The sequence below is a fragment of the Bacillus rossius genome, chromosome 6 (genome assembly GCF_032445375.1).
Source record: "Bacillus rossius redtenbacheri isolate Brsri chromosome 6, Brsri_v3, whole genome shotgun sequence".
NCBI lineage: Eukaryota > Metazoa > Arthropoda > Insecta > Phasmatodea > Bacillidae > Bacillus > Bacillus rossius.
The window spans coordinates 11267304-11294761 of NC_086334.1; the positions used below are offsets into that span (position 1 = coordinate 11267304).

Consider the following 27458-nt stretch of genomic DNA (forward strand, 5'->3'; position numbering starts at 1 on the left):
ATCCCAATCACCGAAAGACCGGATCAAACTTAAAATGCATGTAATATAGGTTTTAGAGAAGTAGAACTATATAAATATTTATTCCTCCCCTCCCCTCTCCTCATCTACACACACAAACCCATAAATCCGAGTGGCGTCTTTTCTGTCTGCACTTTCTCATTGTAGTCAAGAATTAGTAAATCCTGCTTGCTTTTTTATAAAATTCTGTCCGGATTAGCCAGAGGTACGTACAAGTGGGGTCCGGATTAGCGGATCTATAGTGCAGTTAGAATTTGAGATGTACACAGTCATGTTGGGAGTGGTGACTGGTTGGCAGTCTCTCACTGCTACTCGTACAGCTGGCTCGGGTACGATTGTTTGTTCGGCACTCCCCATGCCAAAGCACATTTCCTGTTAGTGTATTAGTAAATAAAACTTTCGAACTGCCAGTCACTTTTTCTGGTTGAAAACTCTGTGATGCCTGGCCTAGCGTGGGTGCAAGCGATTCCGTTTTCATTCTGGTGAATGTTAAAACACATCCTTTGGGCTGCTTCTTATCACGAACCTTCTGAGTCTGTTAAAGGCTGCTCGAGCAGGCATCATTGCTGATTAAGGGAGATGCTTTTGGGCTAGATCTAATTACTATAAGCAGCAATCTCAGAGGAGTACGGTAGTTTATTGTTTTCTATTGGTGGTTTTACACTTGCAGGCTTACAATTTGTTCACAAATTATCTCTTCTTAATTAAAAAACATATCACACCTACCACCTTGGCCAGTACGGAAGAGCACAAGTAAACGTGAATACCCAATTTTGTCGTCAAAAATGTTGCATTTTTATATTTGCAATGCCTCGGTAATTCTTCTGCAATGGATGTCTGTCGCTAAGCTGCAAGGTCACTGCGCTGTGGATGTGCACATATTTCTGGGGCTATCTGCACATGTGCACTGTGTAGTACCATCTTTTATGGAACTTTTGGTGTTGGAGGGAAAAACATTTCGAAGTGTGCTAAAATGCGTCACCCATCGCTTGTTCAAGCCGGCATGGGGCTTTTGCCCAAGCATGTCTATTATGATGTTTAGCAACTGAATTAAATATAATTATTAAATAGTACCTTGTAAATAGTGTTTGAATTAAGTGGGATAAAATTAATGTGTGGGGTTCTGACTGGTACGAATACCTGGGGAGCAGTCAGCTCGACTGGCTAGTCACAGTGTGTTTCCCATTGTTCTCATATTGTAAAAAAAAAAAATTATTTGCAATTTAGGTGTTAAAATATTGGTTTTGAAATAAAAATTATTGATGAAACATTACATGTCAAAATTTCTGGGTGGAATATTTATCAACGGGCAGTTTGCCACACACCACTTGGTAGCCGAGCGCTGTCCGGACCAGGTCTGACTAGACAGGGGCTTACGAAGCGCTTGTTGAAAGTTAGTCCTTATGCTATTATCAACTTATAAATAAACCACCAACCAGTATTGTTTAAAGGTATGCTTTGTATTAGGGCAATAATAGTGATTTTCCAATAATTTAAAAATTATTATATTTTGGTTTCAAATATTTAATGGTTATAAAGCTTTTTAGTGTATCAAAATTATCACCTTTGTCGTGGACACACATAAAAAATGTTCAAAAGGATGGACAAATTGTTAAACTTGATTTGGTTTTTAGATGTTTATATTCTTATGCACATGTATACTAGATATCTTGAAAATTCTAATTTAATTAGTTTTGGAAATTTAAAATGGGCCAGGTATATTTCGGATATTAATTATAAACAAAATCAACAAAAATACCACCCTGCATGGCCGTAAAAATAAATTATCTGAGCTTGTAGATATTAAATAAATTTTTAAAATAGGAAGACACTAAACATTTAACACGAGTATATTCTGGGTTCGATTCCACAGCCTGTTTTCCTGCGTACTGGTTTCAGGAGTCGGGCTCGAACCCTGGCGAGGCACAGTTCCCTGGAACTGGTCCAGGAAAGTGCCGGAGTTTCCCGCTGATGGCAGTGGCCGTATCCTGCTCCCTGATCCCTGCTCCACTGCTCCACTGCTCCACTGCTTCTGTTGTGCGACCGTCTGCAACGACGTCCTTGCCGGGAACCTACGACACCCAGTGGTCAGGGCACGGCTTGTTTAACGAACTTCATGTCCGCCATTTTGCATTCAGTCATGCAAATGCCGCCAAATTGGACCCGCCATTATTTATTTGATAACAATTTTAAATAAAAAATTATCCATCTAAATATTTTGTAAAAAAAATATGTTACGAACCAGATGAGTGCAAACACTAATTATTAATTTTAAAAATAAAAATATTCTAAATTATGTTTTTTGAATAATTAAAACATTTAATAAACACGCACATCACTCTGACGCATTTGGTTTGTCATGACGGATGTAATAAATCAATGGGAAAACTTATGTATCCACCCAATGTTCATCAGAAGTCTTACCCTTCATCACCACCTTCAAGATGTAATTTACTCCAGACAATGTGATTTCACTGTGGCCATGGTGGCTGCCATATTTGATTTTTTTTATAAAGTGCATTATCATCATCAGTCAGCTTGCCTCACATATCTGCTAGAGCGCACAATTGACCAGATGGTTATATACGTTACTAACAGCCATCTTGAAATATTTTTATAAGTCAAATCGTTAATTAAAATATATATATGTATACAATCAGAAAATTAATTTACCAAATTACATCTCATGTTCCTTCATTCCAAACATGCAGGCACAATTTTAAAATCTGTGAATTCAATCACAGAAATTATTATTATTTACTATTAAAATTCTAAAAAAAAACTAAAAACAATATTGTCAGCAATTTCTTCAGTCTCTCAAAAATTTGAAAAAAGAATCCTTTGCATATCTTGGCATGTCTTTACATATTATTTTTTGGTGAAAATTGATCACTACATTTGTCACACACATGTCAGCGGAGCCAGATTTTCGAGGCAATAGAATCTATGACGTGATTGGCGCAATTTACAAACGGCTTATCACAGCATATGTAAAAGTACCCATGTGTATGCTATGGCATCGTAACAGCGCTGGTAAATGCATCTCTGGACTGGGCCGAAAGAGTTCCAACTGCTAATGGTGTGGATACCGTCGAGGTTCAATAACACCGTATTTAGCTGACGGAGAAAGTTGATCCTCACGCCGTCAAAGCAACAGATAAGGTACTTCTTGATGTGGGAGTCAAGTCAAACCCACAATTTTCATCAGTTTGAATTAAAATTTTAGCATTTATTTTTTAAAAAAAAAACACGTCACTTATATAAGTAATTAGCAGTTTAAATGCTGCACTGACTGCCTAGTCTACTTGCATTGCTGGGTCGCTGGCCTCGGACTCAGAAGCCAGGGGTGCCCACAAGGGGGGGGTAACGACGCAGACTGCGTCATTAAAATTTCAGGGGGGGGGGGGGTTAAAAGACGAGAAAAATGTATATATTATTTACATAATTATAGCTTCTAATGTGAAAATACGTTTCTGGTGCTTTGATAATTGAAAGGGATCTTGAAAATCAAATTGGCAACCCCACACTTTCCTCAACAAAAGCAGTTTGGCATCTGTCGGTTCAGGATGGAAATATTACCTGATGTGACCAAAATTATTATTATTACTAGAAAATCAGTTTTAATTAATGCAAAATGTGATAAAATATAATACTAAAAAAGTATAATATTATAAAATCATTGAGTAAATCATTGAGAAAATGGCATAAAAATTTCGGGGGGGGGGGGGGGGGCACCTCTGCAGAAGCACAGGGATCCAGTTGCTCCTAGCAACACCCTCGGCGATAGTAGGGGAGCTCGGGGGTTCTGGAGCAACTAGGATGACGGCTGGGCGCTGGGGGGACGGGGTTGATCATTGTGGGTAAACATATGACGTCAACCGGGCCTGCGCCCCAGAAGCCTGGTCAGCCTCCGCCACCTTTCCCCTCATCCTCCACCACACTTCCCGTACTGGCAGCCGCTCCGTCGGGTGGTTGTGTTTGAATAGCGCTGTAGCAGCAGTGCACCACACCCCTCTAACTAGAGATAAACGTTGTAATTCTCTTTTTGCTTATTTTCCCCCAAGTGGCGTGTGACGGCAGATCGGCCGGGAGTGTTTTATGTACTTTAAGTAATTAATATTTAGCTAAGGCATAAACAACGAAAAGACGTACCGAAGTCCGCCGAAGCCGGACTGGTTATCATTAATAATAAATTATTGTTTTTATCATGCATTAGGTGTAATCTAATTATTAAGAGTGTTTCATGTTTTACCTGTAGCTTCCTGTGGCACGTAATCGTAAATAGGTATAACGGTAATTGGTTCAGCGCTAAGACGCCATGTTATAGCTAGCAGAGCCCTGAGCTCACCCCAGTCCTTAGCCAGCACCGACCGAGAGCAGACGCATCAGCACTCCGGGGACCTCACCGCTTGCCTGCTCTGCTAAGTAATTCTGTTCCATCTTAATCATCTTAAATCTTTCGTTCGTGATTCCTCGGGGCTTCTTTCGGTCGGGGGGGACTGTTTAAATAATTGTATGAGTGACCACTATGGTCCTTTTTATGCTCATTACCTAATTGTAGTGTGTGACCACGTGGTCAGGTCGCACCACGTGGACCGATTCGTGCAGCAGGAGTTGTGTGATATAATCAAAGATGTAGGCGAAGCAGCAACTAATAAACCAGGGCATACGATTTTATTTGTATTTGTTTATTTGAACACCCTGAGTGTGACGGCGCGTGGGACGCCCTAAGATCCCACTGCGTAGGTGAAGAGCGTACCCGGCGCTGATAGCGGACCAGTGGCGAGCACTAGGATTGGCTTTAGGGGGGTTAAAATCACGCCTCACATGGGCGACGTCACGGCCTTGAAAAAGAGTCTCTCCCGGGTCTGTGCCCCTTGCACGGTGGCGCCCACCAATTAATCTCAGTACGTGTATCGACGCGAACCCCCGCTTAGCACAAGGACAGTTAGGCCCCGGGCCATGTCACATAGTTGGTGGTGTCTGTGGGTTAGTCGCTGCAACTCGCCGCAATTCTTTTCAAAAACACGAAAAGTTCAGTGTTATTGCATCGTCACGTGACCCGTGCTGTTGAACAGGGAACAGAAACAGTGAATTGTCTCGTGATTTGGTCAAGGGCAGGAATCGTCGCAATATAACACTTATTAAAATATACATTTCAAAAGACGTTTTTACTACGCCACGGAACAATATAAACTTTGCTGTATCAATTATCCGTATCTTCTCCTTCAGAGTTTTCCAACATAAGGGCTGCAGGCTGATTTACAATCGCTCGTAAACTACAGTTGTTTTCTTGAATGCTGCTACCGAACTGCTCGCCAGCCATCCACGTCACGCGCCCTTGCTGCGGGCAGTGTCTGCTACTGGCGCGGTCTGGCCCTGCGCCTGTTCTGCCCGCCCCATTTGACTGGGGCCAGCGCCCTTTGGCTGACACTCGCGCCGCGGTACTAACGTAGACTTCTACCACGTATCATGAGCTTGGAAATACCAAACTAACGCATTTTGACGTGACAACGTCTAATAAATCGATGAACGCCGGCTGCACGCACGAAAAAGTGTCCCGTTACGCACATTGTCCCCGTTACGCACATTGTCCCGTTACGCTCATTGTACGCTTGCGCCGAATCTATCTCTCTTCCACTCGATTGGAACAACCATCGATTTGACTTTTTCGAGGCACATTAAACTTGAAACACTCCCATTCGTTTCCTACTTTTCCTATCATCGTCCTATCCTTAACATAATAACACAGATTGGAAGAAGTTAAATAGCAAACATGTACAAAAGTTATATAGTTAAAATAATCTGTTCGTTAAAGTAATAAACATATTTGAATTAATAAGTGCAAATAAAAGTAAATTTATCAATTAAATTGTAGATTTAATTTCACTCCTGTCACGTTAAACTATCGTCCGTAAACCAACTTTACAGACACCCAATTTTTTTCTCTTTAAAACTGCATTAGCAAACATTTAAATTGTAACTGTGCTTACATTGTAAGGAATCTGCTATGGAAGAAAAGCAAAACCTTTATTTTGATGAAAATCTTACTTTAAAAAAAAACCTACTGCCAACTTAAAAATTATAATTCTCATTTAGGTTATTAAAAAAAGTTTATAAATGAAAGCCATGGTGCCCTCCAGGCCATATTTCTCTCGGGACGAAAATACTGCTCACTGTGTGACTAGCTCAGGTGGCTGTACTATTACTGAGGGAACTGATATTGGAATTGACGATGTTATCTTTAATTTATTGTCCTTACACTTTATGTCTGCGTAGCCAAAATAAAAGATTTGTTTCTTTCCAGGTATTTCTATGGCTTACGACGGTAAGACTTCCAGAATATTTGAAAACAAGCAAGAGTAAACAGAGTGAGCTGAATGTTTATCTTAGTATTCGAAGACGCACACCTTTAAAAGCTTTTCGAAAGTTAACTCGTGACACGACTGTTTCTCTCGCGAAGAGTGCGTCGTCTCTGATGCCATCATTCTTGCTGTTCGCTAGGCACTCTTGCCGTGCCTCGCCTAGTGCGCTCACAGTGGTAGCTGTCGCCATGTCGGAGGTCGCTGATAGAGAAGCTCTGGAACTGGAGACACCTCACGTGTGCGCCCCGCCCACCTCGGCGCAGTCCCATTTGACGGCCAGGCTGTAGGTTTCCGCTGGTGCCCGCACGATGGTCTACTCTCTCCTCTACTCCAAGTCCGGCCGTAGCTCCCTGCTTGTCGTAGAACACACTGGCTGCGTCCTCAACACATTCCGCCCCATTTCCCGTACCTACTAAAACAATAGCCCATCCCTGAAAGTAAAAAATACCTGCTTAAATAACCATACAATATGATCAGTAATACATTTATTACATGAAATACACTGCCCTAAATTATGGCTTCATAAACAACTACGAAGCAACATTTTATATTTTAAAAAAGTTTATGGCGTAATATTTACAAAACTAGCGGTGGTTTTTTCTTAGATCTATGAATGAAATACCATTGAATGTGTGTGTGTGACCAGTTAAGTAGGATTCCACGGGGGAAACTGCATCTGTCTCAGGGGAGGTGCTGTGCTCGTGATGGCGCTACCAGAACGCTCGGGAGAGGTGAGGGCCGCTGGACCCTGAGCCCGTGCCTTGGTGTGTTGCAGCGTGCCGGGTGCCCTGGCAGGTGCCGCGGCCCTGCCCCGTGTGTGGCCACGTGTACAGCAACAGCAGCAACCTGAACCGCCACCTCAAGACAGCGCACCCCAGTAGCGGCCCCGCCAAGCACTAGAGCTCCCTCGCGTCCGGCTGGAAGTAGCGCCTGCAAGCACGCCCACATCGCCGGCGCAGCTGCTGTGTCGGCCTTAGCTCCGGGAACATTACCGCGTCGCGTTTCAAGAGCGTCCCGTGCTGTGAAAGTGAAAAACCCACGATGACTCGCTTAGGAGAATTATAACTGTGTGGAAGTTGACTTTCAAGGTTAGTGTGCAGTCAGGTATCTTGCTGGAAACAAGAACTTTTTTCTTAGTGTACTTAAATCTCCTGGGGCTTCTCACCCTGAAACAAGTTCACTAAAAAATTTTAGCTATTTTGATAAATTAAATAAGAAACAACTTTTTCAAGGCAGTTTTTTTTTTTAAAGTAAATGGTATTCCAACAACCACGTTTGTTGGCCTTTGAAAAGATTATACTGCTGGTCGCCAACCATTTTTGGAGCTCCCCGAATGGTGCCTAAATAAGGCATGAAGAATGAAAACAGTGCCGAAAGTTCAAAGAATGTCCTTAGTTTCACCATAGTGTGCGTGTATGTGTGGGTTGGTGTGTGTGCATTTTTGTTTCTCTGTGAGCCACTTTTATGTGACTAGCCACAGCGACCAGCGAGGCTATAGACTGTTGCACATCTGTGTTGGCCAGCATTGCCTTTAATGGTCATAGTGTCACATTGTGTTTTATTATTTATTTTTTATTTAAGGATAACATATTTGCTCAAACATGTTCTCGATGTCATTAATGGTACAAGAAAACTCGATAGATGGCATTGTAAGAATCTCTGTTTGATCAAGAAATAAAATATATCGTTACAGACATTTTGTTGGCCTGAAATCACCATACCAACTCTCCAATCCCTGAAGTGTAGTTTCTGAAGTTTCTAAAGTAGGGACTGATGCTATGTCGCTAAGGGTTGGTCACGTGTTCGGGGTAGCATGACTTTGATTAATTTTATTAGACCTGTGTTGAAGCGTACGGAGAACAAACATTTTTCTGTGTAAACTTTATTGCCGAACACAAGCGGGATCCACAGTGAAACCTTTTCTCTAGTCAAGGCACGAAGAGATGGCGATTAACCTGTTTTGAACAGTGATAATATACAATAATTTCGCGACATCAGATTTATTGCCATAATCAATGGCCTCAGGCCTGAACCAAAAAAAAAACTACTGTAAGAAATTGCACATTTTCTACATGAATAAAATTACTGTAGCAAACATTTTTTGTGTCCTTTAGACGATATTTAGTAGAAAAATACATTATCAAATTACCGAAAATCACGAAAGAAGACTACATTATCAAATTACAGAAAACCACGAAGTAAATCTTTGGTTGAAGCGAAAGCATTTGCCATTTTCACAAACGTTTGTAAAATGTTTAGCGCCCCGCATGCAAAACATTACTCTTAAAATGGAGCCTTACAAAAATAAAACTGACTAGCATTTATAAGAGGAGAACACGAACAAGCTAACAAGCATCGTAGCGACAAACAAGCGATCCAATAAGTAAGAGTGAAGAATTTTCCATTTTATTCTTCAAAAAAAAATCAAAAACTCTAAATTTGATGCCTTCTAACGATTTTTGCCTTAAAAAACCAAAGTTACACAAGCGGCTTAAATTCCCCCCACCGATAAGCCGCCCTAAGCCACCGAGTTCTTAACCTTGTCCTTTACCATTAACTTGAAATTCTTTAATTTTTGACCGAAAACTTGTTTAGTCACTTAGTCCTCGCTTCAATTCCGACGAGAGTAAAAATGGAATTTATTAATAAAAAATTAAATAATACTTAAATACAATTTAAATAAAATTTTAATAAAAACCTTTCAACATAGCACCCGCCTTTTTGTATTCCATCATTTTAAATAGTGGCATCATGTTCACCATCTTGAAAAACCGTAATTATTGAGCTAGAAATTTGTAAAAAAATTGAAAACCATAAAAAAATATTTTTATAGCAAAAATTTATAAAAAGGATTTAAGTTCAAACCCGGTGAGGTCATTACATTAAAAATTGCGATGGATCACTTATCCACAGAAGCCACTGGCAGACCGACCTCCCACCCCTAATGCCAATGCAGATTTTACGTCAGCCAGTATGACGTTATGGCAGACATATTGAGTCCACCATCTTTTTTTCGTCTGCTGGAGGTCACCATCTAATTTTCAATTGCTGGTGGGAGCTGCTATCTTATAAGTTTAATTTTTACTTGCTAGTGTGCCAATCATAAGAATATCGTGGCATCCGAGATCTTATCAATCGACTTGGCCGCCATTTTGAAAATATATAATTATTGACCTAGAAGTTAAGGAAAAATTCCAATAATCACTAAAAAAAATACTTATTAATATAATGATTGATTACAGTGCTTTGTTCAATTCTATATCAATACAAAAAGGAAATTTTAGGTAGCAAATATGTATGTATTTCTACAATAAACAAGCCAATTACTAGCGTTTCTCGATTTCTGTAGATTTCTTAGAAGGTGAAGTGAATCCTTTGTATGTCATGGCATACAGTCGATTAACCAAACACTTCCAATCAGTGGTCACCAACAGCCAATGTTTTGGCCACGCATGTCCAGGAATGCATGTCCAGTAGGTGGCAAGGCAGAAGCAGTTGTTGGATAGACACCTCCAGTATGTGATCAGACACATCCAGTCAGTAGCCAAGAGATCTAATTTTTAGATATTTGGAATATCTTTCAAACAGGTCATGTACTAAGTCATGCTCATAGGCCAAGCGTCTCCGAACCACGAGACAAAACATGTCCTGACTACAGACTGAACGATCCACAATCAACGAAAAGGAAGCACAAGAAATAAAGAAATCACATTTATAAAAAAAGCACGTTTGGAAGCACATTATGAAGAACATTCACTAAATGGAAGCTGTATTACGAGAACTCAATACTGCCTAGAAATCATATTTGAGAAATAAAACAAGCACTTTTAAAATCCAAAATGTAATTTATTATTTTTATTTTATACACATGCAAGTAAAACAAATCATAATTTTATGTAGCCAGCTTCCCTCAGTTCTTTGATTATGAAGGCTATTTCGTTGAGGTGCGAGTAGTTACTTTCACTAATCGATGCCATCAGTAGTCTCAGATGATCGACCAATATGATACGATATCCCCATGACGAGTGATCAATCTCTTTTGCTGCTGTCATATTCTTTGCATGTTTATTAAAATACGAAGGGGGACCAAAAAAACGGACTGAGAGCGCGCTGCTATTTGTAGACGTAATAGAGAGTTCTCCCGCTAGATGGGGTTAGTAGATTCCTTCACTAAACAGCTGCCCAGACGGCGTTAGTTTGTAGGTTAACGCAGGGCCGGTGCAAGGTAAATTGGCGCCCTAGGCGAAAAACCTTAATGCCCCCCCCCCCCCCCCCCCCCACCGCAGCCGGACACCCCAAAAAAAAATTTCCTTGCCTCAAAATACATCACGTAAGCCTAAGATTTTGTCAACAATCAAATGTAAGCAGGCTTGTGTTTTTTTTTTTTTTACTTTTTTACTTATTACAAATCATAAACAGGTCACCGTGGACTTTAAATAATTACTTTTATCAATATAAACATTCCAAACTGTTACAAAAATCCATTTTCATCTAGTTTCAATAATCGTTAAACATATTATATCAGCTGTTATGTGTCGTGCTGCGCCGCCCCCAGCTACTTGGCGCCCTAGGCGGTTGCCTAGTTCGCCTATATGGACGCGCCGGCCCTGGGTTAACAGTTGATCGTAGTATTGTTTTTCTCTTACTGTTCATTGTTCAGCCTGCGAAGTTGTTATGGCAGATTTAAAAGAACAAAGAGTGTGTTAGAAATTTTGTCCCCTGCTTGAAAAATCGGAAACGGAAGCTTACCAAATGCTTCAACAGGCTTTCAAGGAGGATGCTATGTGCCGCGCACAAGTTTTCTAGTAGTTTGGGAGCTTTAAACGTGGTGAGATGAGTGTTCAAGACCATGCTCATTCTGGGCGCCCTTCAACATCTCGAAACAATGAAACTGTTGACAAAATCCGCCAAAAAAATTAACGAGGCTCATAGTTTCTCGATTGAAGAAATTTCGGAAGAGACAGGAGTAAGTTGGACCTCGTGCCGGCAGATTTTGACAGAATTTGCAATTGAGACGTGTTGCCGCTAAATTGTTCCTCGCCTTCTCAAACAGGATAAAAACATTCGATTGAATCTGAGCCAGTTCTTGAAAAAGAGATTGTACGTGATCCAAACTTGTTGACCAAAGTCATTACAGGGGATTAGAGTTGGTGTTACGGGTATGACTCAGAAACCAAGCAAGCAGCCAGTAGAGTTAATTTATGACAATAATCGACTGAGTAATTAATATTCTTGTTGGAATCCCAACTAATTAAAATACAATTTGTTTTGATTTGGGAACAGGAATTCACCGATTAAAGGATAAAATACTAAAGAATAAAATTACTTGTCTCATTACGAAAAAAAAATTATATGTAGGGATTGTTTTCTCAGGGATAACCCGGAGCACACGGAGAAAACCACAATAAGTGTCGTCAGTAATGACGAGAACAACTTGCATAAAACCAACACAATATTGACAAGAATAACCAGGAATTCACGAAAAAACCAACGCACTTCGTACTAAATTAAGCTAAGTGAATCACGAAAAATTATATTTAAAGCTGCAGTGGTCGCATTGAACACAACTTCAAGCATAAACGAGAGAGGGGCTCGAGAAATGTATAAATATTTACATCGTCGCATAAATTAGCCACTTCTGCACCGAGTTGTGACGCGCCTCCCACGCGCTACGTAATTGGGATTGTGTGGGCTGCTCGGGCGAAGACGACGGCAGCGAATAACTGTCCCCCGCCTGCCCCAGCAGGACTGGAGAGCCCGGGCAGTAAACAACCCGCGGCTTCGCTCCCTTGAGGCGAGGGATAGTTCTTACTGCGGGGTTGCCAGGTACATTCACTCTCCCTGCGGGGCTGCCGAGCTTATAAGGTACATTCACTCTACCTACGGGGTTGTCGAGCTTACCTATAAGGTACATTCACTCTCCCTGCGGGGCTGCCGAGCTTATCAGGTACATTCACCCTCCCTGCGGGGTTGTCGAGCTTATCAGGTACATTCACCCTCCCTGCGGAGTTGTCGAGCTTATCAGGTACATTCACTCTCCCTGCGGGGCTGCCGAGCTTATAAGGTACATTCACTCTTCCTACGGGGTTGTCGAGCTTACCTATAAGGTACATTCACTCTCCCTGCGGGGCTGCCGAGCTTATCAGGTACATTCACCCTCCCTGCGGGGTTGTCGAGCTTATCAGGTACATTCACCCTCCCTGCGGAGTTGTCGAGCTTATCAGGTACATTCACTCTCCCTGCGGGGCTGCCGAGCTTATAAGGTACATTCACTCTTCCTACGGGGTTGTCGAGCTTACCTATAAGGTACATTCACTCTCCCTGCGGGGCTGCCGAGCTTATCAGGTACATTCACCCTCCCTGCGGGGTTGTCGAGCTTATCAGGTACATTCACCCTCCCTGCGGAGTTGTCGAGCTTATCAGGTACATTCACTCTCCCTGCGGGGCTGCCGAGCTTATAAGGTACATTCACTCTTCCTACGGGGTTGTCGAGCTTACCTATAAGGTACATTCACTCTCCCTGCGGGGCTGCCGAGCTTATCAGGTACATTCACCCTCCCTGCAAGGTTGTCGAGCTTATCAGGTACATTCACCCTCCCTGCGGAGTTGTCGAGCTTATCAGGTACATTCACTCTCCCTGCGGGGCTGCCGAGCTTATAAGGTACATTCACTCTTCCTACGGGGTTGTCGAGCTTACCTATAAGGTACATTCACTCTCCCTGCGGGGCTGCCGAGCTTATCAGGTACATTCACCCTCCCTGCGGGGTTGTCGAGCTTATCAGGTACATTCACCCTCCCTGCGGAGTTGTCGAGCTTATCAGGTAGATTCACTCCCCCTGCGGGGTTGTCAAGCTTATCAGGTACATTCACCCTCCCTGCGGGGTTGTCGAGCTTATCAGGTACATTCACTCTCCCTGCGGGGTTGCCGAGCTTACACGGTACATTCACCCTCCCTGCGGAGTTGCCGAGCTTACAAGGTCCATTCACTCTCTCTGCGGGGTTGCGGCACATTCAATCTTTCTGCGGGTTGTCTTCTGTATCAGGTACCTTCACTCCCCCTTCAAGGTTTCGGGCTTACCAGGTACAGTAAAATCTCTCCCCCCCCCCCCCCCCCCTTTTGTAAACCATCAGCAGTGTCGCGGGCTTACCAGATATATTCACTCTCCCTGCGGGGTTGTGTGCTTATCAGTTACATTCACTCTCCCTGTGAGCTCGGAGACTTGTCAGGTACATTCACTCTTCCTGCGGAGTTGCGTGCTGCCTACAGGGCAGTATTCTTGTTTGTTTTTGATATATATATATATATATATAATTTATATATATATATATGATTTATGTAAATTCGACATAGATTTTTGTTTGCAGATGGTACTGCAGTTTTATTTCTTTTGAAAATTTCTCTGCTGTATTTGAAACTGTTAATAGTAAACTTTAAAAAATTGACGATATGTTAGACAATATTTTCTTTTTATAAATGTAGATAAAACCAAGTATATCACTTCACGTGCTAATTTTTTGGTTAGGCTATCGAACATGAACTTAAATTTCATGTATACCTATGCCTCTAGTTCATAAAACAATTTCACAGAAATATTTAGAATTTTTGAATCCAAAAAATGAAAACTTGAAACAACAAAAAAATATTAAAAATATGTCAATCTTTGGCTGAATAATTTAACTGATGAAGAGATTCCTTTAATATTTAAGTAAGGTGTAACATACTGTTGTAACTTATGTACTTTTTATAATCCTTTAAATATTTATTTTTGACTTTTTTTGTATATAGATTTTTTCTGAGAAAAAATGTACTTTATCCTGTATTTAAATAATTAATTGCTCTTTTTTAACTTTAAACTTTATTGAAACTAATAAAATATATTCTTGTTATTTTACTTATTTTTCGCTTGTTACAATTCATAAAATATTTACATTAGTCAAAATACTGCACGTAGATTTAAGTGACTAGATGCAGTCACACACGAGCTTGCTTTTGTGAGTGTTAAATTTTCCTGTTTAATTTTTTGAATTGAATTCAAAGTTTAAAAAAAAAGGGGAAATAAATACTTTTATTATTTTTACCACCAGGTACATTCACTCTCCTTGCGGGGTTGCGCGCTTACCAGGCACATTTACTAACTTTGAATTCTGACGCTTTCTCGTTGTCCGCTGGACGTTTGTTGGGCGAGAAATCAAAACATCAAAATTAGCAGAACTTACATCTCAAAAGAAAATTTTTTCATGTGATTATCCCTCGTTTTACCTGGCAATCTCTCAACCACAGCACTGAGAGGTGAGCAGATGTCATGCCCTGTCTGCGAGGCATCCGCTTTGGATTCCATGTGCGCGGTGTCTTGTTACTGTGACAGCAGATGTCTGGTAGTTACGTTTTATCGCTTCCACAAACAAATGAAAAGATATTAAGTATATTTTCTTCGTGTCTAATAGATGTTTCTCCAGATGCTGCTCCAAACACTGCACTTTCCCTTGTAATGTATACTGGTTTCATCCATCTTCTTTAATTCCTCTTGAGAAACTACCAAATTCGCTTCTCATTTCTTCGTGACCCTTCTTCATGTCTTCGATTTCAGTCTTCATGGCATTCTTCGTCTCTTATTGGCAGTTCTTCATTTCATTCTCCAACTCTTCTTGGCTATTATCAATTTTATTCTTCATATCTTCTTGGTTAATCTCCATTTTATTATTCATTTCGACCAAGAAAGCCATTATGTTTTTTTAAGTTCATGGCAGCCATCTTTCTTGTCCACATACACTATTAATCTGTCACTGTCACTACTGCCCTATTACTACACTATAATTTCAACTATGAGCTAACCTAAACTTCTACTCAAAACTAACGCGAACTGTACTACACTCAAAACTAACACGAACTGTACTACACTCAAAACTAACACGAACTGTACTACACTCAAAACTAACTACAGTTCCTTTCACCAATTTTGATCTTAAAAAATCTAAATTCTAATTTTTTTTTTAATTTCTCTATTAATTTATTGTAAATCATTTAATTAGGGCTATCCTACTTCTGACACGAAATGTTACGATTTGGGAAAACGGGTTTGTAAGGCTAGCGCAATTAATTTTATGCTGTTTTATTTACTACTAATATTTACATTAATAATTAAATCGCCACACTTTATGTTTGTTCACAAATCACTAAATATCTATCAAGCCCACAGTCCACACTCCTCACTGGAGCTAGGCTCGACAGTGGTTGGCCCCTCGCCACACATCTGTCCACATACACAGTCTCGCGCCACTCAGTCGCACTGTCGCTCCGCGTGTGCGCCACTCACCGAACTCACACTTCACTCAACTCGCCTGTTGTAACTCACAACGGAGGCTGGCGTCGCCGCTTTTACACCCGTTGGCAGTCTTTCTGGAACGGACTGGAGTAGTTGTGACATGTCGCGTCATCCCGGGTCGACTCGATGCTCGAAGCATCCAGAACAGCGGCGCTTATTCACGCCACTCCACGCGGCGGCATCTGTAAGTCCGCGGAATCCCCAAGTCGCTAAGGGATAGATGACGTCGCGGGGGCAGGGAGTTTCGAGGCTGGGCCGCCCTAATCCCCAAAGGAATGCGCGCGTGACGTCAGTAGCGTGCGGGGCCGCCAGACCGCTCAGGTACCTGGCGCGCATCGCGGTCTTGCTTCCCTTTTTCGTAACAATAACAAGACCCATGCTAGCAGTAACTTAGGTGTTTTCTTGTATAGTTATTTAATTTTGATGTTTATCCAGGCAGGTGGAACTACATTAGTAGTTTGTTTATAACATATTTTACAAGACCACTGCTTTTCACTTTTCTTCTTAACAATGCATAACAGCAGACTAACTGGCTAATCTAGTGTTGTGGTATACACTCGGCGTCACAAAAATCGCACATCTTCGAAAATATTTTTTCAAGCTTAAGTTTCACCGCGCCAATACATCTAAACCAAACATTATTGATATCAATTTCAAGAACATTTGACTTTCTCTTATCAGACAATAGTTTCATAACCCTTTGCCAGTTTCAATTTTTTTTTATGATGAGCGTGAGTAGTAAACATTAACCTTACCGTTGATTAACTCGGGTTAAAACCACTTTGAAATAATATTTTTCAATAGGTGCAGTTTTTGTAATGCCGAATGTAGTTTCCTAATTCAGTATTAAAAATTGAGATTGTTGAGTAACAGCTGAACCTTTGAGCAGTGAGACGACTTGAATATTTGAGGATTTATTTTTTCTTTCATTAAGCGCTGTACATTGTCGCACTCTGGAGCAGAGTAGGAGAGGTAAGGTTGGCTGCAAGGGAAACTGATATAATTTGTGAATTGAGGTTTGGAGGGGGAATTTCACCCTTGCTTTAAAGGGGTAAGTTTTTTAAAACAATTTTTTTTGTCTTGACTTTGGAAAGCGACAGCGCTTCCTAAACTCTGCGAAGAAGGGGAAGGGGGAAGACTTGACTCGTCACGATGCAAGTTGCTATGGCTACCCGAAGCTCTTTGGCAGAGTCCTCGCCGAACAAGAGACCAGCGATATACTGGCTGGATCCAGACGACTTATCAGGGCTTGACGAGGCAATAGGGGTGCGAACGAGGGTGGTGAAGACAACGAAGGGAGCATTCAAGCGGAGAGTGAAGTGGGCAGTACAGATCAAGCCAGTGCGAGAGACTTTGAAATAGAGCCACGCTGTTTACTTTATTTTAGTTAGTTTAGCTTACTGTTTTTGGATTTAGGGCATTCGTGGTACCTATTATATACTTATAGATTCTATTATTATTAATAATATCAATGCTACTAGATTGGTATAGGAATAACACGAGTCTCGGCCGCCAGCTCTAGTTATCAATGGCTGTATGCCTGTACACATGACTGTTACTAAACGTTTCAGTCACATGTACGGTGGTGAGAAATCCCTTACTGCTCGGTTTATAGCGCAACGGTTCTACCTGAGAAACTGGGTCCCCGTATATACTAGTTACTTTCTTAAACATTAGGATGTATACCAAACGTATTGGTGTGCTAAATTATACTTTATGGTAGTGAAACTTCCTCGGAATGTATTATGTAAACTAAAGGTATAATTGTAAAAATTAATGTCAAGTTTTAAAATACCTAAGAAAACTAACATTACAATGATTGTAATACATATTCTTCTCACGTGTGAACGGGCTCGGTAGCACTGCGGTAGAGCGTGTGGTTGTTGACTTCAAGGAACGTGGTTCGCATCTCGTCACTTCAACTTTTTTTCCTTTACTTTTTAAATGTAATATGATATAGTAATGTTGAATCAGCCCAATAATGTTAAAATTTGTTTGTAGTAGTTTTTTACCGACTTGGAGCTGTCGTTTAAGCAAAAACAAAAATATACAAACATATTAGTAGTGATGTAATGTTGGTTTTAAAATGTCAATGAGAATGTTGCTGAGGCGACAATGCGCGCATGCCTTGCCCCCGGGCTATGCCCCTCTGACACCAGCTAGCAGCAACCCGACCATCGAGAGGCGACGGAACTGTAACTGGGTGGGCAATAAATCATTCCCCCTTCCCCCCCCCTCCAAACCCCGCCAGCTCCTGAAGCGTGCATCTGGCCGATCTGGCCATCCGGACGCAATGACACGTGACTGTCCCCCTCTCCCCTCCCCCCTGTTCCGCTGCTCTCCGACCGATCGACCTCGCACGTCCTCGATGTTCACGATGAATCCTTCCTCCCCCCCACTTCACTCTGTGTCGCGGTGCGCGTAATGACTGTTGGATTGCAGTCCAGCTCCATCTACTGTTGAAGGAGGGCTGTTGGGTATTGTGCTGGCAGGTGAGGCCTGCCCCTGGTGGTGGGCTGAGGAGACTCCCAGCAGTCCCACTGACTGCAAGTGGCTGGCTTGTGTTGCAGGCGGGTGGAGGCGGGACTCGAACCTCGACCCACTGGCTGCAGGCTTCGCGCAGGCGGCGCAGGGCGGCTTGGTGAGTCTCCTCTCTGGCTCTTTGTTCCTCGCGAGCACGGCTTCCTTTACCTCTCGTGTTCCCTGGCAATGGAGAAACATCTGCCCATCCGCTCCAAGCAGTGCTCTCCTTGATTATAGTGACTTGTCACATTTGATCGCGGTCGTGTGACTTATGTAATGTCCAATCAGACGTAAATTTCTAACGGCAGCCAAGCAGGAAATTTATAGAAAAACGCAGTCACAAATACAAGCCTAAGGTGTCGCCAAACACACCAACAGGTGTAATAATGTTAAGGATTTGTCATGACTCTCCCAAAGAACCTCGCTGGGACGCTCGTACGAAAGTTAAGCCTTTCTTCACAGAAGATGAAATACATTCTGAGGCTCAGATGTCCACGCCTTATGAACCTACGCTCCTCCCATAAGTTTAGCACCGACGTGCATTCGCGAGCAGCAGTGGCGAAGCAGTGGGAGGGGGGAAGCGAAGGGAAACAGGGAAGAGGTGAAAGACAGGGTAAGGAGAGGCACGTCAGAGGTTGTGCAGGAAGAATAGACGGTAGTGGTTCGAGCAGTCGTGAGACCGGGGTGCAGGTGGTCGCGAGCGCGCGTGTGCAGGTGCGGCTGTGGGAGGGCGTGGACGTGTGCGCCGAGCAGCTGCTCGCCATCAACTGGTGCGACTACAAGAAGCTGACCCGAGGGCTGGCCTCGCTGCTCTTCAGCCCCATGGAGCTGGCCACCAAGTCCGTGACGGGGCAGCGCTGGGCGCGCGCCGGCGCGCAGTCGCAGCGCCCCACCAAGCCCGCCCTCGACGGCCGCAAGGTGCAGGCCATCATCGGTGAGTGATTCCGTCGCATCCTCGTGGACCCTTCCCCCGAACCTGTCTTCTTACACATGGGATATGACCGAGTTCTTGTAATGTAGACGATCTCTATGCTCCTCGGAACTATGGGTCTCCTGTGGCGTCAATTTGGAACTTGCATTTGTCGCTGCGTTTGGGCAGGCGAAGCATCAAAGATGACATCCTGTTATTTGAACCTGTGGGTCTCTTTTATACTCAATCTGATAACAATGCCGCTATTCGTCTCGCTTTGATTTATTTCCATGTGTCAGTTGATCCCGCTGGAAATTTCCCAGTTCACGACAAGGCGGAGCACCACGTGTGATCTCGTCCTTTGAAATTGTGAACCCTAAGCACCACTCAGCAGCTTCTTTAACGCACTGATGATGTCTAACATAGTTTCTGGTGGCACTGTATTCCCCTCGTGGTGTGATAGACCATTTTTGCTGTTCGCGATGTTTGTATTATCTGAAGCAATGTACGCTTATTAAATTTTTAGAGCATGAACCAGTTGCTCGTAGATCTTGTGGTGAGCCAAGCGAAAGGTCTGTTGTTCTTCAGTATTCCTGAGTCCAATTACAAATGCACTTGTAGCAAGCTGCTGAAGAAACTCAGCAAGGGCTTCTGGATAAGAAAGATACCCAAGTCTCTCTATGTCAGTCTCAATTATTGTGCTGTGTCCTAAAATAGCTGCTGGTGTGTCTTCAAAGGTATTTTGTATACCTCGCCCATGTTTTCGTTACCATACCTTACTTTGAGAGATTATACTAAAACAGCAAAGTCATTCTAGGTGGGAACATGTATGGTATAAAGAATCTCGAGTATGTCCTCGCACGGTCCAAACAAGTGCTGTTACGTACTCTTCTTTGGTAAAATCTTTTTTTTTGCAGCTACCTCGAGTTTTCATGTTTATATTGGCCAGGAAGACTGGCAGACTGGCTATGGAAAGTGGATGGGTTAAACCTTGGTTGATCATGGGCAAGAACTTCCATTATGTCTTTCCCATGGCATACTTTCGGACCGCAGCAGTGAAGGCTTCTTTAATCATCCAATGGCACTCCTCGATTATGGGTTCATCTTGTAGTTCGTATTTTCAGTTCAAGCTGTGTAACGCTGTTCTGCAGTTATAAAAAATTTTCTGAGCCAGATGTTCCAAACACAGCACTTTCACTTCTAACTTATGGTTCATATTCATTTCTTCTTGGCCCCTCTTCATGTCATCATTTTCAGCTTTCAGTGTATTTTTTTTTTCCTCTTGGCTGTTTACCTCATTCTTCATTTACTCCTGGCCATTATTCATTCGTTTTTTTTTTCATATGAACCAAGAGAACCTTTTAGTTCCTAAGTTCTTCAGCTGCCACATTCTCTGTCCACATGCACTAATAGTCTTAATAATTGTAGTTATGTCCTAACATTAACCTACGTTCAAAACATACTCTTTTCTAACACTAATTTTATATATTTAACACTAAATCTACTAAATTTTATGATTGTAGATTATAGAGTTCAATGAATAGCTCAATTTTTTGAAGATGTTACATATATCTATTAAATCATTAAAATCTACACACAACTCTTATTTAGAACACATAGCTATAATTTACACCAGATCGCAGTGGAACGTGTACCCACGCACGAATGCTGTCCTAATTACCCTGCTGTTTGCACACCTCTCTTGTCTGTCCGTGCCCGCGCACCACTGTTCCTGGACAGCGCCCACTAATCACGTGCACGCTGCGTCACGACCGCCCCTCTGTGCCAGGCGCAGGTGCATCACGCCTCCAGCCCCGAGCGTGAGTGCGCCTCGCTCCCAATTAAACGCGCGTTCGCTCTGGCCATGCAGAGCTACCAGCAGGCGAGAGGATGGAAATTTTTTTTATCGGATTTTCTTCCTCGGGAGTGTTGTCGATGGTGGGAAAGTTTAATTAGCTCCCCGCCCTCCCCGCATGGGCGCTGTGCGTACCCCGCTGTTGCCGAGGTTTAGTCGCGTCTGCTACAACTTGTCGAGCTGGCAACACTGTGTGGGAGATCGCAGCTCAGAGTTTCCTTCTCGTAAAAATGACTGAGTCTTGCCAAATTATTTGGCACGGAAGTTTTCAAGTTCTTTCGAATCTTGGAAAGCGTGTATTTATAATTATGCTGTTTTACCACTGAATGACAGCTTGCATGCTAGGTGCTAGAAGCGCCTGGCAGTGTGATCCTAGAACCCATTCTTGTCTGTTTCTCTAACATACAAAATTTCTTTATTAAAGTAAGTTCCTGATTTTGATTTTACTATTTAGTTTAAATTTAAAAAAAAAAGCCAAATCTCATAAAGTTGGATAGCTCCGCTCTGCACGAATTCGATTCGTGTTGTTGTAAAAATGGGCTTTCCTTCTTTTTGAAAACGTTCTGCCTTTTTAAGTAGTGACCTAAAATTTTTGGATTCTTTCATCGGAAGTGCAAATTAAAAAAAAAGTGTTATGTTATTTGGCTATAAGTTATAACATACACTTTGTAGAAGTTTGGGCCATCAAAAAGCAGCCAACATTAAAATGAATTAGTATAATTAATGCCACATGAATTTAAAACTCGCCACCATTAATTTAAAAAAAATAATTTAAATGTAACAAGTATTTAAGATATATATATATCGATACACAGCACAATCCGTCCATAATCTGAATTCTCAAAATTAATAGGTCTCTACTTGCAAGATTCTCTTAGTTGCCCAGCACCTGTCTTGCGTTCTGAGTGAATAATGTGGAACCATGTATGTACTTAATAAGTTTGCTAATGGGGCAGGTGCAGACTGGAATATGCTTGAGCATTCTGTAGTGTATTTGTAGAGATCATTCTTGTTTGTCATCAGCCTAGGGATACCATGTTAGGTCTTGGGGTAAGAGTAACGACCTGTTTTATTTTTATGTCTGGAAACAATCATTATTGTACTCTTTAGAGTTAATTAAATACACACTTTACATCCTAACGCATGTTGCTAAAATATTTTTTTATCCAGTCTTATGTTTCACTTTAGTTTATAACAAATAAATGGGCAGACATAGAACAAAAATACACATTTTTATCAAATGATATAACAGCATGGTAAAACCATATATTTACTTAATTTACTGTGGGGTATTAAAACAGTATACACCAGTTATTTATCTTGAGAGAAATAATATTACAAAACGGTAACTTATGGACAAAAAAATTTGTTGTCTGTAAAGTCGGTTTGCGGACGATAGTTTAACGTGACAACGTCATAACAAAACATTGATGAAATGATTGCATACTTTATGAATAAAATTGAATCCCATTTATTTTATTAATAAAAGAATAAATACTTGAAATTATACTAGTAATCAGATTTTTAAAAATGCAAGAATAATTAACCTTTATTGCCGAAATTGTTGTTGTAATAAGCAATGAAAACCACATTAACTTTTCACTTCACTTTATAAACAGTCGATTGGAAGAGAGATAGATGCGGCGCAAGCGTACATTGAGCGTAACGGAACAATGTGCGTAACGGGAGACAGCGTAACGGAACAATTTGCGTAACAGGACACTTTTTTGTGCATGCAGCCGGCGTTCATCGATTTATTAGACGTTGTCACGTCAAAAAAGCAGTTACGTGGTGAGGAATGAAGCATTCTCTACTTGGCAGCAGGCGTAACCACTCTAGGGGAACTTCAGTCAGGCCTGTGACTGTTGGGACTGTTGGGACTGTTGCAGCCCACGTGACCTCTCGCTTCCCCTCCATCACGGCGTCCATGATCAAGCAGATCCTCGCCTACAAGTGCAAGGACAGTGCGCTGTCTCTGCGCTACCGGGGACCGGCCGGGTGAGTGACTCCCACTCAGCAGACCAGCAGAGCTCTGTGTGAAGGTTGGAGGCCCCTCCCTGCAGTATCTCTCCAAGAGTGGTGGTCTCTTTGGCCCGATGCCCAAGGAACCCCATCCTTGCACGCTCCTGTCTACCCATCGCAGCAGTCGTCCAGCAGTGTAGTCATATCGCGAGGAGGTGTCTACCACTGTGGTCTGCTCCATTTCCCAAGGTGCCTCAATGAAGTATCTTGTACGCCATTCGACATAACTGCCTGTATGTTGTTTAGCAAATTCGAACTGGTATTAAGTCATAATTCAGGCCACCAAATGCAGAATTTTGTTGATTTGATCAAAGACAGTGTGTTGCTTTTATAAAATGCGGTTTGTCGAATGTCCAAATAATTTATTTGGGTATTTCCTAGACAAAGCTTCTAAAATTGTAATGACTGTCTTCTGGGCATGTTTTGGTCAGTGGCCCTTCATTATCAAAGAGATCGGCTCAAAAAGGCTAACCAAACAATACGTAATGCCGTTAATAGGTAACGATGACCAAACTTCAGTCAGCAACGGAATGATCCACAAACCTAAAATTCTAAATCATAACAAATAGTGCCAGAAACCATTTAAGATAATTTTCCCTATATTAATAATATAAATGGGTTTTGGGTAAGGAAATTTGGGTCCACAGTGCAATCATGTCCCTCATAGGTGGGTCGCTTACACTGGACGATATTACCAGTTACTGGCTGGCGAGAATTGTGAAGCACGAGTGATTGTCATCACTTGCTAAATTATTTTGAAATGAAGGCAAAGGACAAGTCGTGGGTTCAAATCCCGCCTCGGAACAATTCGAAACCTTAATTTCTTTACAAACAAAAAAAAACCAACTTAGTCTTGTGTTAGACTCATTGGCGTGTTCCTCATATACAGTATCTAATAGTTTTAATTCTGTACTTCCTTAACTCTTTTGAAGTTAAGATTATAAGGGAAGGATGAATAGCATGTGTAAAATATAGCAGGGGAAATAAGTCTCTTCAATACACAAGTTTACAATACAAGCAAAAAAACACATTATATAAAACAAATGACAAGAAAAATGTTTACAACATTAGGACGTTACCACTTTGCATGACAATAAGTAAAAGTTGTATGAAAATGGCATGACGTTGAAAGAATGCTTTGTGGAACAGAACAAGGCCCAGTTGCGAGATTGTACAAAACAAAAAATGTCATTCCAGATTGCGACAGCGGTTCGCTCCAAGCTAGCTCCTCACTCTACATACACAGACTGCTGGACAGTCACTGCACTCGAGGGCAGTTCAGAGCGTGACCAGTGGTGTGCAGGGGCGTAGCCAGGGGAGGGGGGGGGGTTTAGGGGTTCAACCCCCCCCCCCCCCCTCCGGCACCAAATCTTTAATTAAATTTCTTACTCATCACTCAAACAAATTTCATATTAAAAATTAATAAAATTTTTACCATTACAATATTTAAATTGATGTATCGAAAACTGATAAAATAGCACTATTTTACACCTTAAAATCCAAATTTTCCCGGGGGAGGACCCCCGGACCCCGGCTTTAATACGGGGGGGGGGGGGGGGGAAGCATGCTTCTTAACACCCCCCATACACAAATCCTGGCTACGCCACTGGTGGTGCGGCCTGGCTGCAGACTGCTGGACAGTCACTGCACTAGCCAGGCCACAGTGACCCGTGGAGAGCCGTGGTGACGCGGCGGGTTGTGTGCAGGCTGGAGCGGCAGAGAGGCGGGGTCGGCATGGCTGGCTGCTTCCAGCCACAGCCGCCGCGACAAGGAGAGCGCTGAGGCAGCCCAGGGTCAGCACTGGCCCTCCTGTGGGAGAGATACGAGCAGCAGTCCACTGGCTGGGGGCTGCAGCTGGTGAAGGATCCTCCTGTTGGTACATCCACTGGCAAGAAAGCAGTTCAGAGCAGCACGGAGTTGCGGGATTGTCGGAGGACGGTAGCGGTACATACGTTCCAGATGAAAATCGGATCCGAACTTTGTGGTTGCGATGAAAGTGTTAAGCAGTTTATAACTGGCATATTGCAGTTGTAATTTGTTACATTTTATCATATATATATTGTGAAAGAAAATATAAGATGCGAAAATCTTACTTTGAACATTACTGTGGTTTCCTATTTACTCAGCCACAAGGTTTGTGTTTTATAATTTTTATTCATGGTGCAGATAACATTTTTTTAATGTATAGTTTTTCTTAATGACCCAATGTAATATCATTATTATTTAACTTTATGTTTCAAGCAAATTCACATGAAATCTAAAAAATTTTTTTTTCAAGTACTGAGTAGTATCCCAGTGACTAATTTGGCATAGAAAGAAAGTTACATTTAGAATTTATTATATTGGTACTTTTTCACTGTAACAAGATTTTAAGTTATTTTCTAGCAATAAATAAACGTATTCTCTGACATTAAATACACAACGATTTTCACGAGACTGGTATTGCCTTTTCCCCTCCGAAAGAGACACAATATTAATTTTTTTTCTGTAATTTTTGTAAACCAATGTTTATGCAGAATAAAAAATTTGTTCAGAAAATAACACGCGATGTGAATGATACTATAGAATGTTGATAATTGTATACTGAATAAATACCACTAATTCAATTTTCGAACCGAACTGTATTTCTACTGTGACGAGATAGAACATTGGTAATAACAAATAGTAATTTATGAAAATATTACCAGAATGTTCTACATGCAGGATTTTGAAATTCCATAAAATTAACAAAATCAGTAAATATATTCTCAAAACATGACCTATCGTATGAAAGATAAACGTTGCTCCAGAATATATACATTAGCACTTAAAATTTTCTAGGCTGAAATATAATACATTGCAATAAATACAAAATTCCTACCACCTGTATGAACTAAAATATTGAAAGGCACCGTAATATGAAAATATATCCTTCAGAAAAAAATTTGCATTGGATAAGACATTTATATTGAAACACGTAAACACACTAAATGTTTCTCCCATACTAATCCAAAGTTAAAGAAAGATGTGTGTGTATGAATCACACAAACATATAATATATATGTTATCCTCTTCTTTCTTTCCTTGTCTTTGTTGGCTTTTGTATTTGAATTTGTTGCCTTCTTTTGTGTCGAGTCGATAATAATTGGTTGTCGAGTGGACGCGACCACTGGCCTGCAGAACTTGAGGGAATCGCTGTCTTGTCCGGCACGCCCAAAGACAACTGTATCATCACAAGAGGAGTGATCACTTAATACATAAATGACTCGTGCACAGTGCTGCGTGTATAGCTATTCGCGCGTGGAGGGAAGCCTTTTCTTTTCACAGACGAGAGAGCCAAAACCCGAAGTTCCCCGAAGTTCATGCTCGCTTTTCTTTTTCCGTATCTTTAATTTAGCTATCCTAACCAAATCAACCGTCCACAATGTTTTAAAGTATTTATAATGTAGCTAACCTAACCTAATTGACCATTAGTATCCTTTTATCAACACATTTACAATGAACAAAAAAAAACCGAAGATGCACGATCGGGCGTTTGTTTGGCTGTCTCGTCTGTGGAAAGAAGGCTTCCCGGATAGCTATACCCGGGCCCCGTGTCACGTGGGCGCGGAGAGAGGCCGCCGACGGGCAGATTGGGTCTGGTAATGAGCGGCGGGAGCTATTGGTCGCCCGGGGAAGGGCGGTAATGGCGATCAGCGGCAATCACGCCACGCCCAGCGGCGCGGAGGTATACCCGGGTCACCCAGCGCAGGTCTGTCCTGGAGGATACGCCTCGCACATTGGCAAGTTGGCAGAATGGGACGACAGAATTGTATCCCCTTGGAAAGGGTACTTTTCAGGATTTTCTGTACAATGACACAGCAGAAAATAAACTGGTAAGGTACCCTTTCCGATTTCTTAAAATGTTTTAGTTTTAATGCAAATATGCACTGGAAAGGTATCCCCTCGGAAAGGGTACCTTTCAGGATTTTCTGTACAATGACACAGCAGAAAATAAATTGGTAAGGTACCCTTTCCAATTTCTTAAAATGTTTTAGTTTTAATGCAAATATGCACTTGAAAGGTATCCCCTCGGAAAGGGTACCTTTCAGGATTTTCTGTACAATGACACAGCAGAAAATAAACTGCTAAGGTACCCTTTCCGATTTCTTAAAATGTTTTAGTTTTAATGCAAATATGCACTGGAAAGGTATCCCCTCGGAAAGGGTACCTTTCAGGATTTTCTGTACAATGACACAGCAGAAAATAAACTGGTAAGGTACCCTTTCCGATTTCTTAAAATGTTTTAGTTTTAATGCAAATATGCACTGGAAAGGTATCCCCTCGGAAAGGGTACCTTTCAGGATTTTCTGTACAATGACACAGCAGAAAATAAACTGGTAAGGTACCCTTTCCGATTTCTTAAAATGTTTTAGTTTTAATGCAAATATGCACTGGAAAGGTATCCCCTCGGAAAGGGTACC

At 41.7% G+C, this 27458-nt stretch overlaps 1 protein-coding gene across 2 annotated transcripts in view; it reads left to right on the forward strand.

Moving 5' to 3' along the window:
- LOC134532625 (zinc finger protein 131-like) overlaps nucleotides 1–25554 on the forward strand; it is a 48439-nt gene extending 22885 nt beyond the window's left edge. Inside the window, exons 7-10 of one of the 2 annotated variants that reach the window (XM_063369234.1) lie at nucleotides 18277–18347; nucleotides 18944–19163; nucleotides 22884–22992; nucleotides 24723–25554. In XM_063369234.1, coding sequence (XP_063225304.1) covers nucleotides 18277–18347; nucleotides 18944–19163; nucleotides 22884–22992; nucleotides 24723–24798 — 476 coding nt within the window. In that variant the 3' untranslated portion in view covers nucleotides 24799–25554. Of the gene's footprint in view, nucleotides 1–1917; nucleotides 2106–7158; nucleotides 8080–18276; nucleotides 18348–18943; nucleotides 19164–22883; nucleotides 22993–24722 lie in introns of those variants that run through there. The other variant, XM_063369235.1, reaches the window with a different exon arrangement.
- Nucleotides 25555–27458: the final 1904 nt, after the last annotated feature.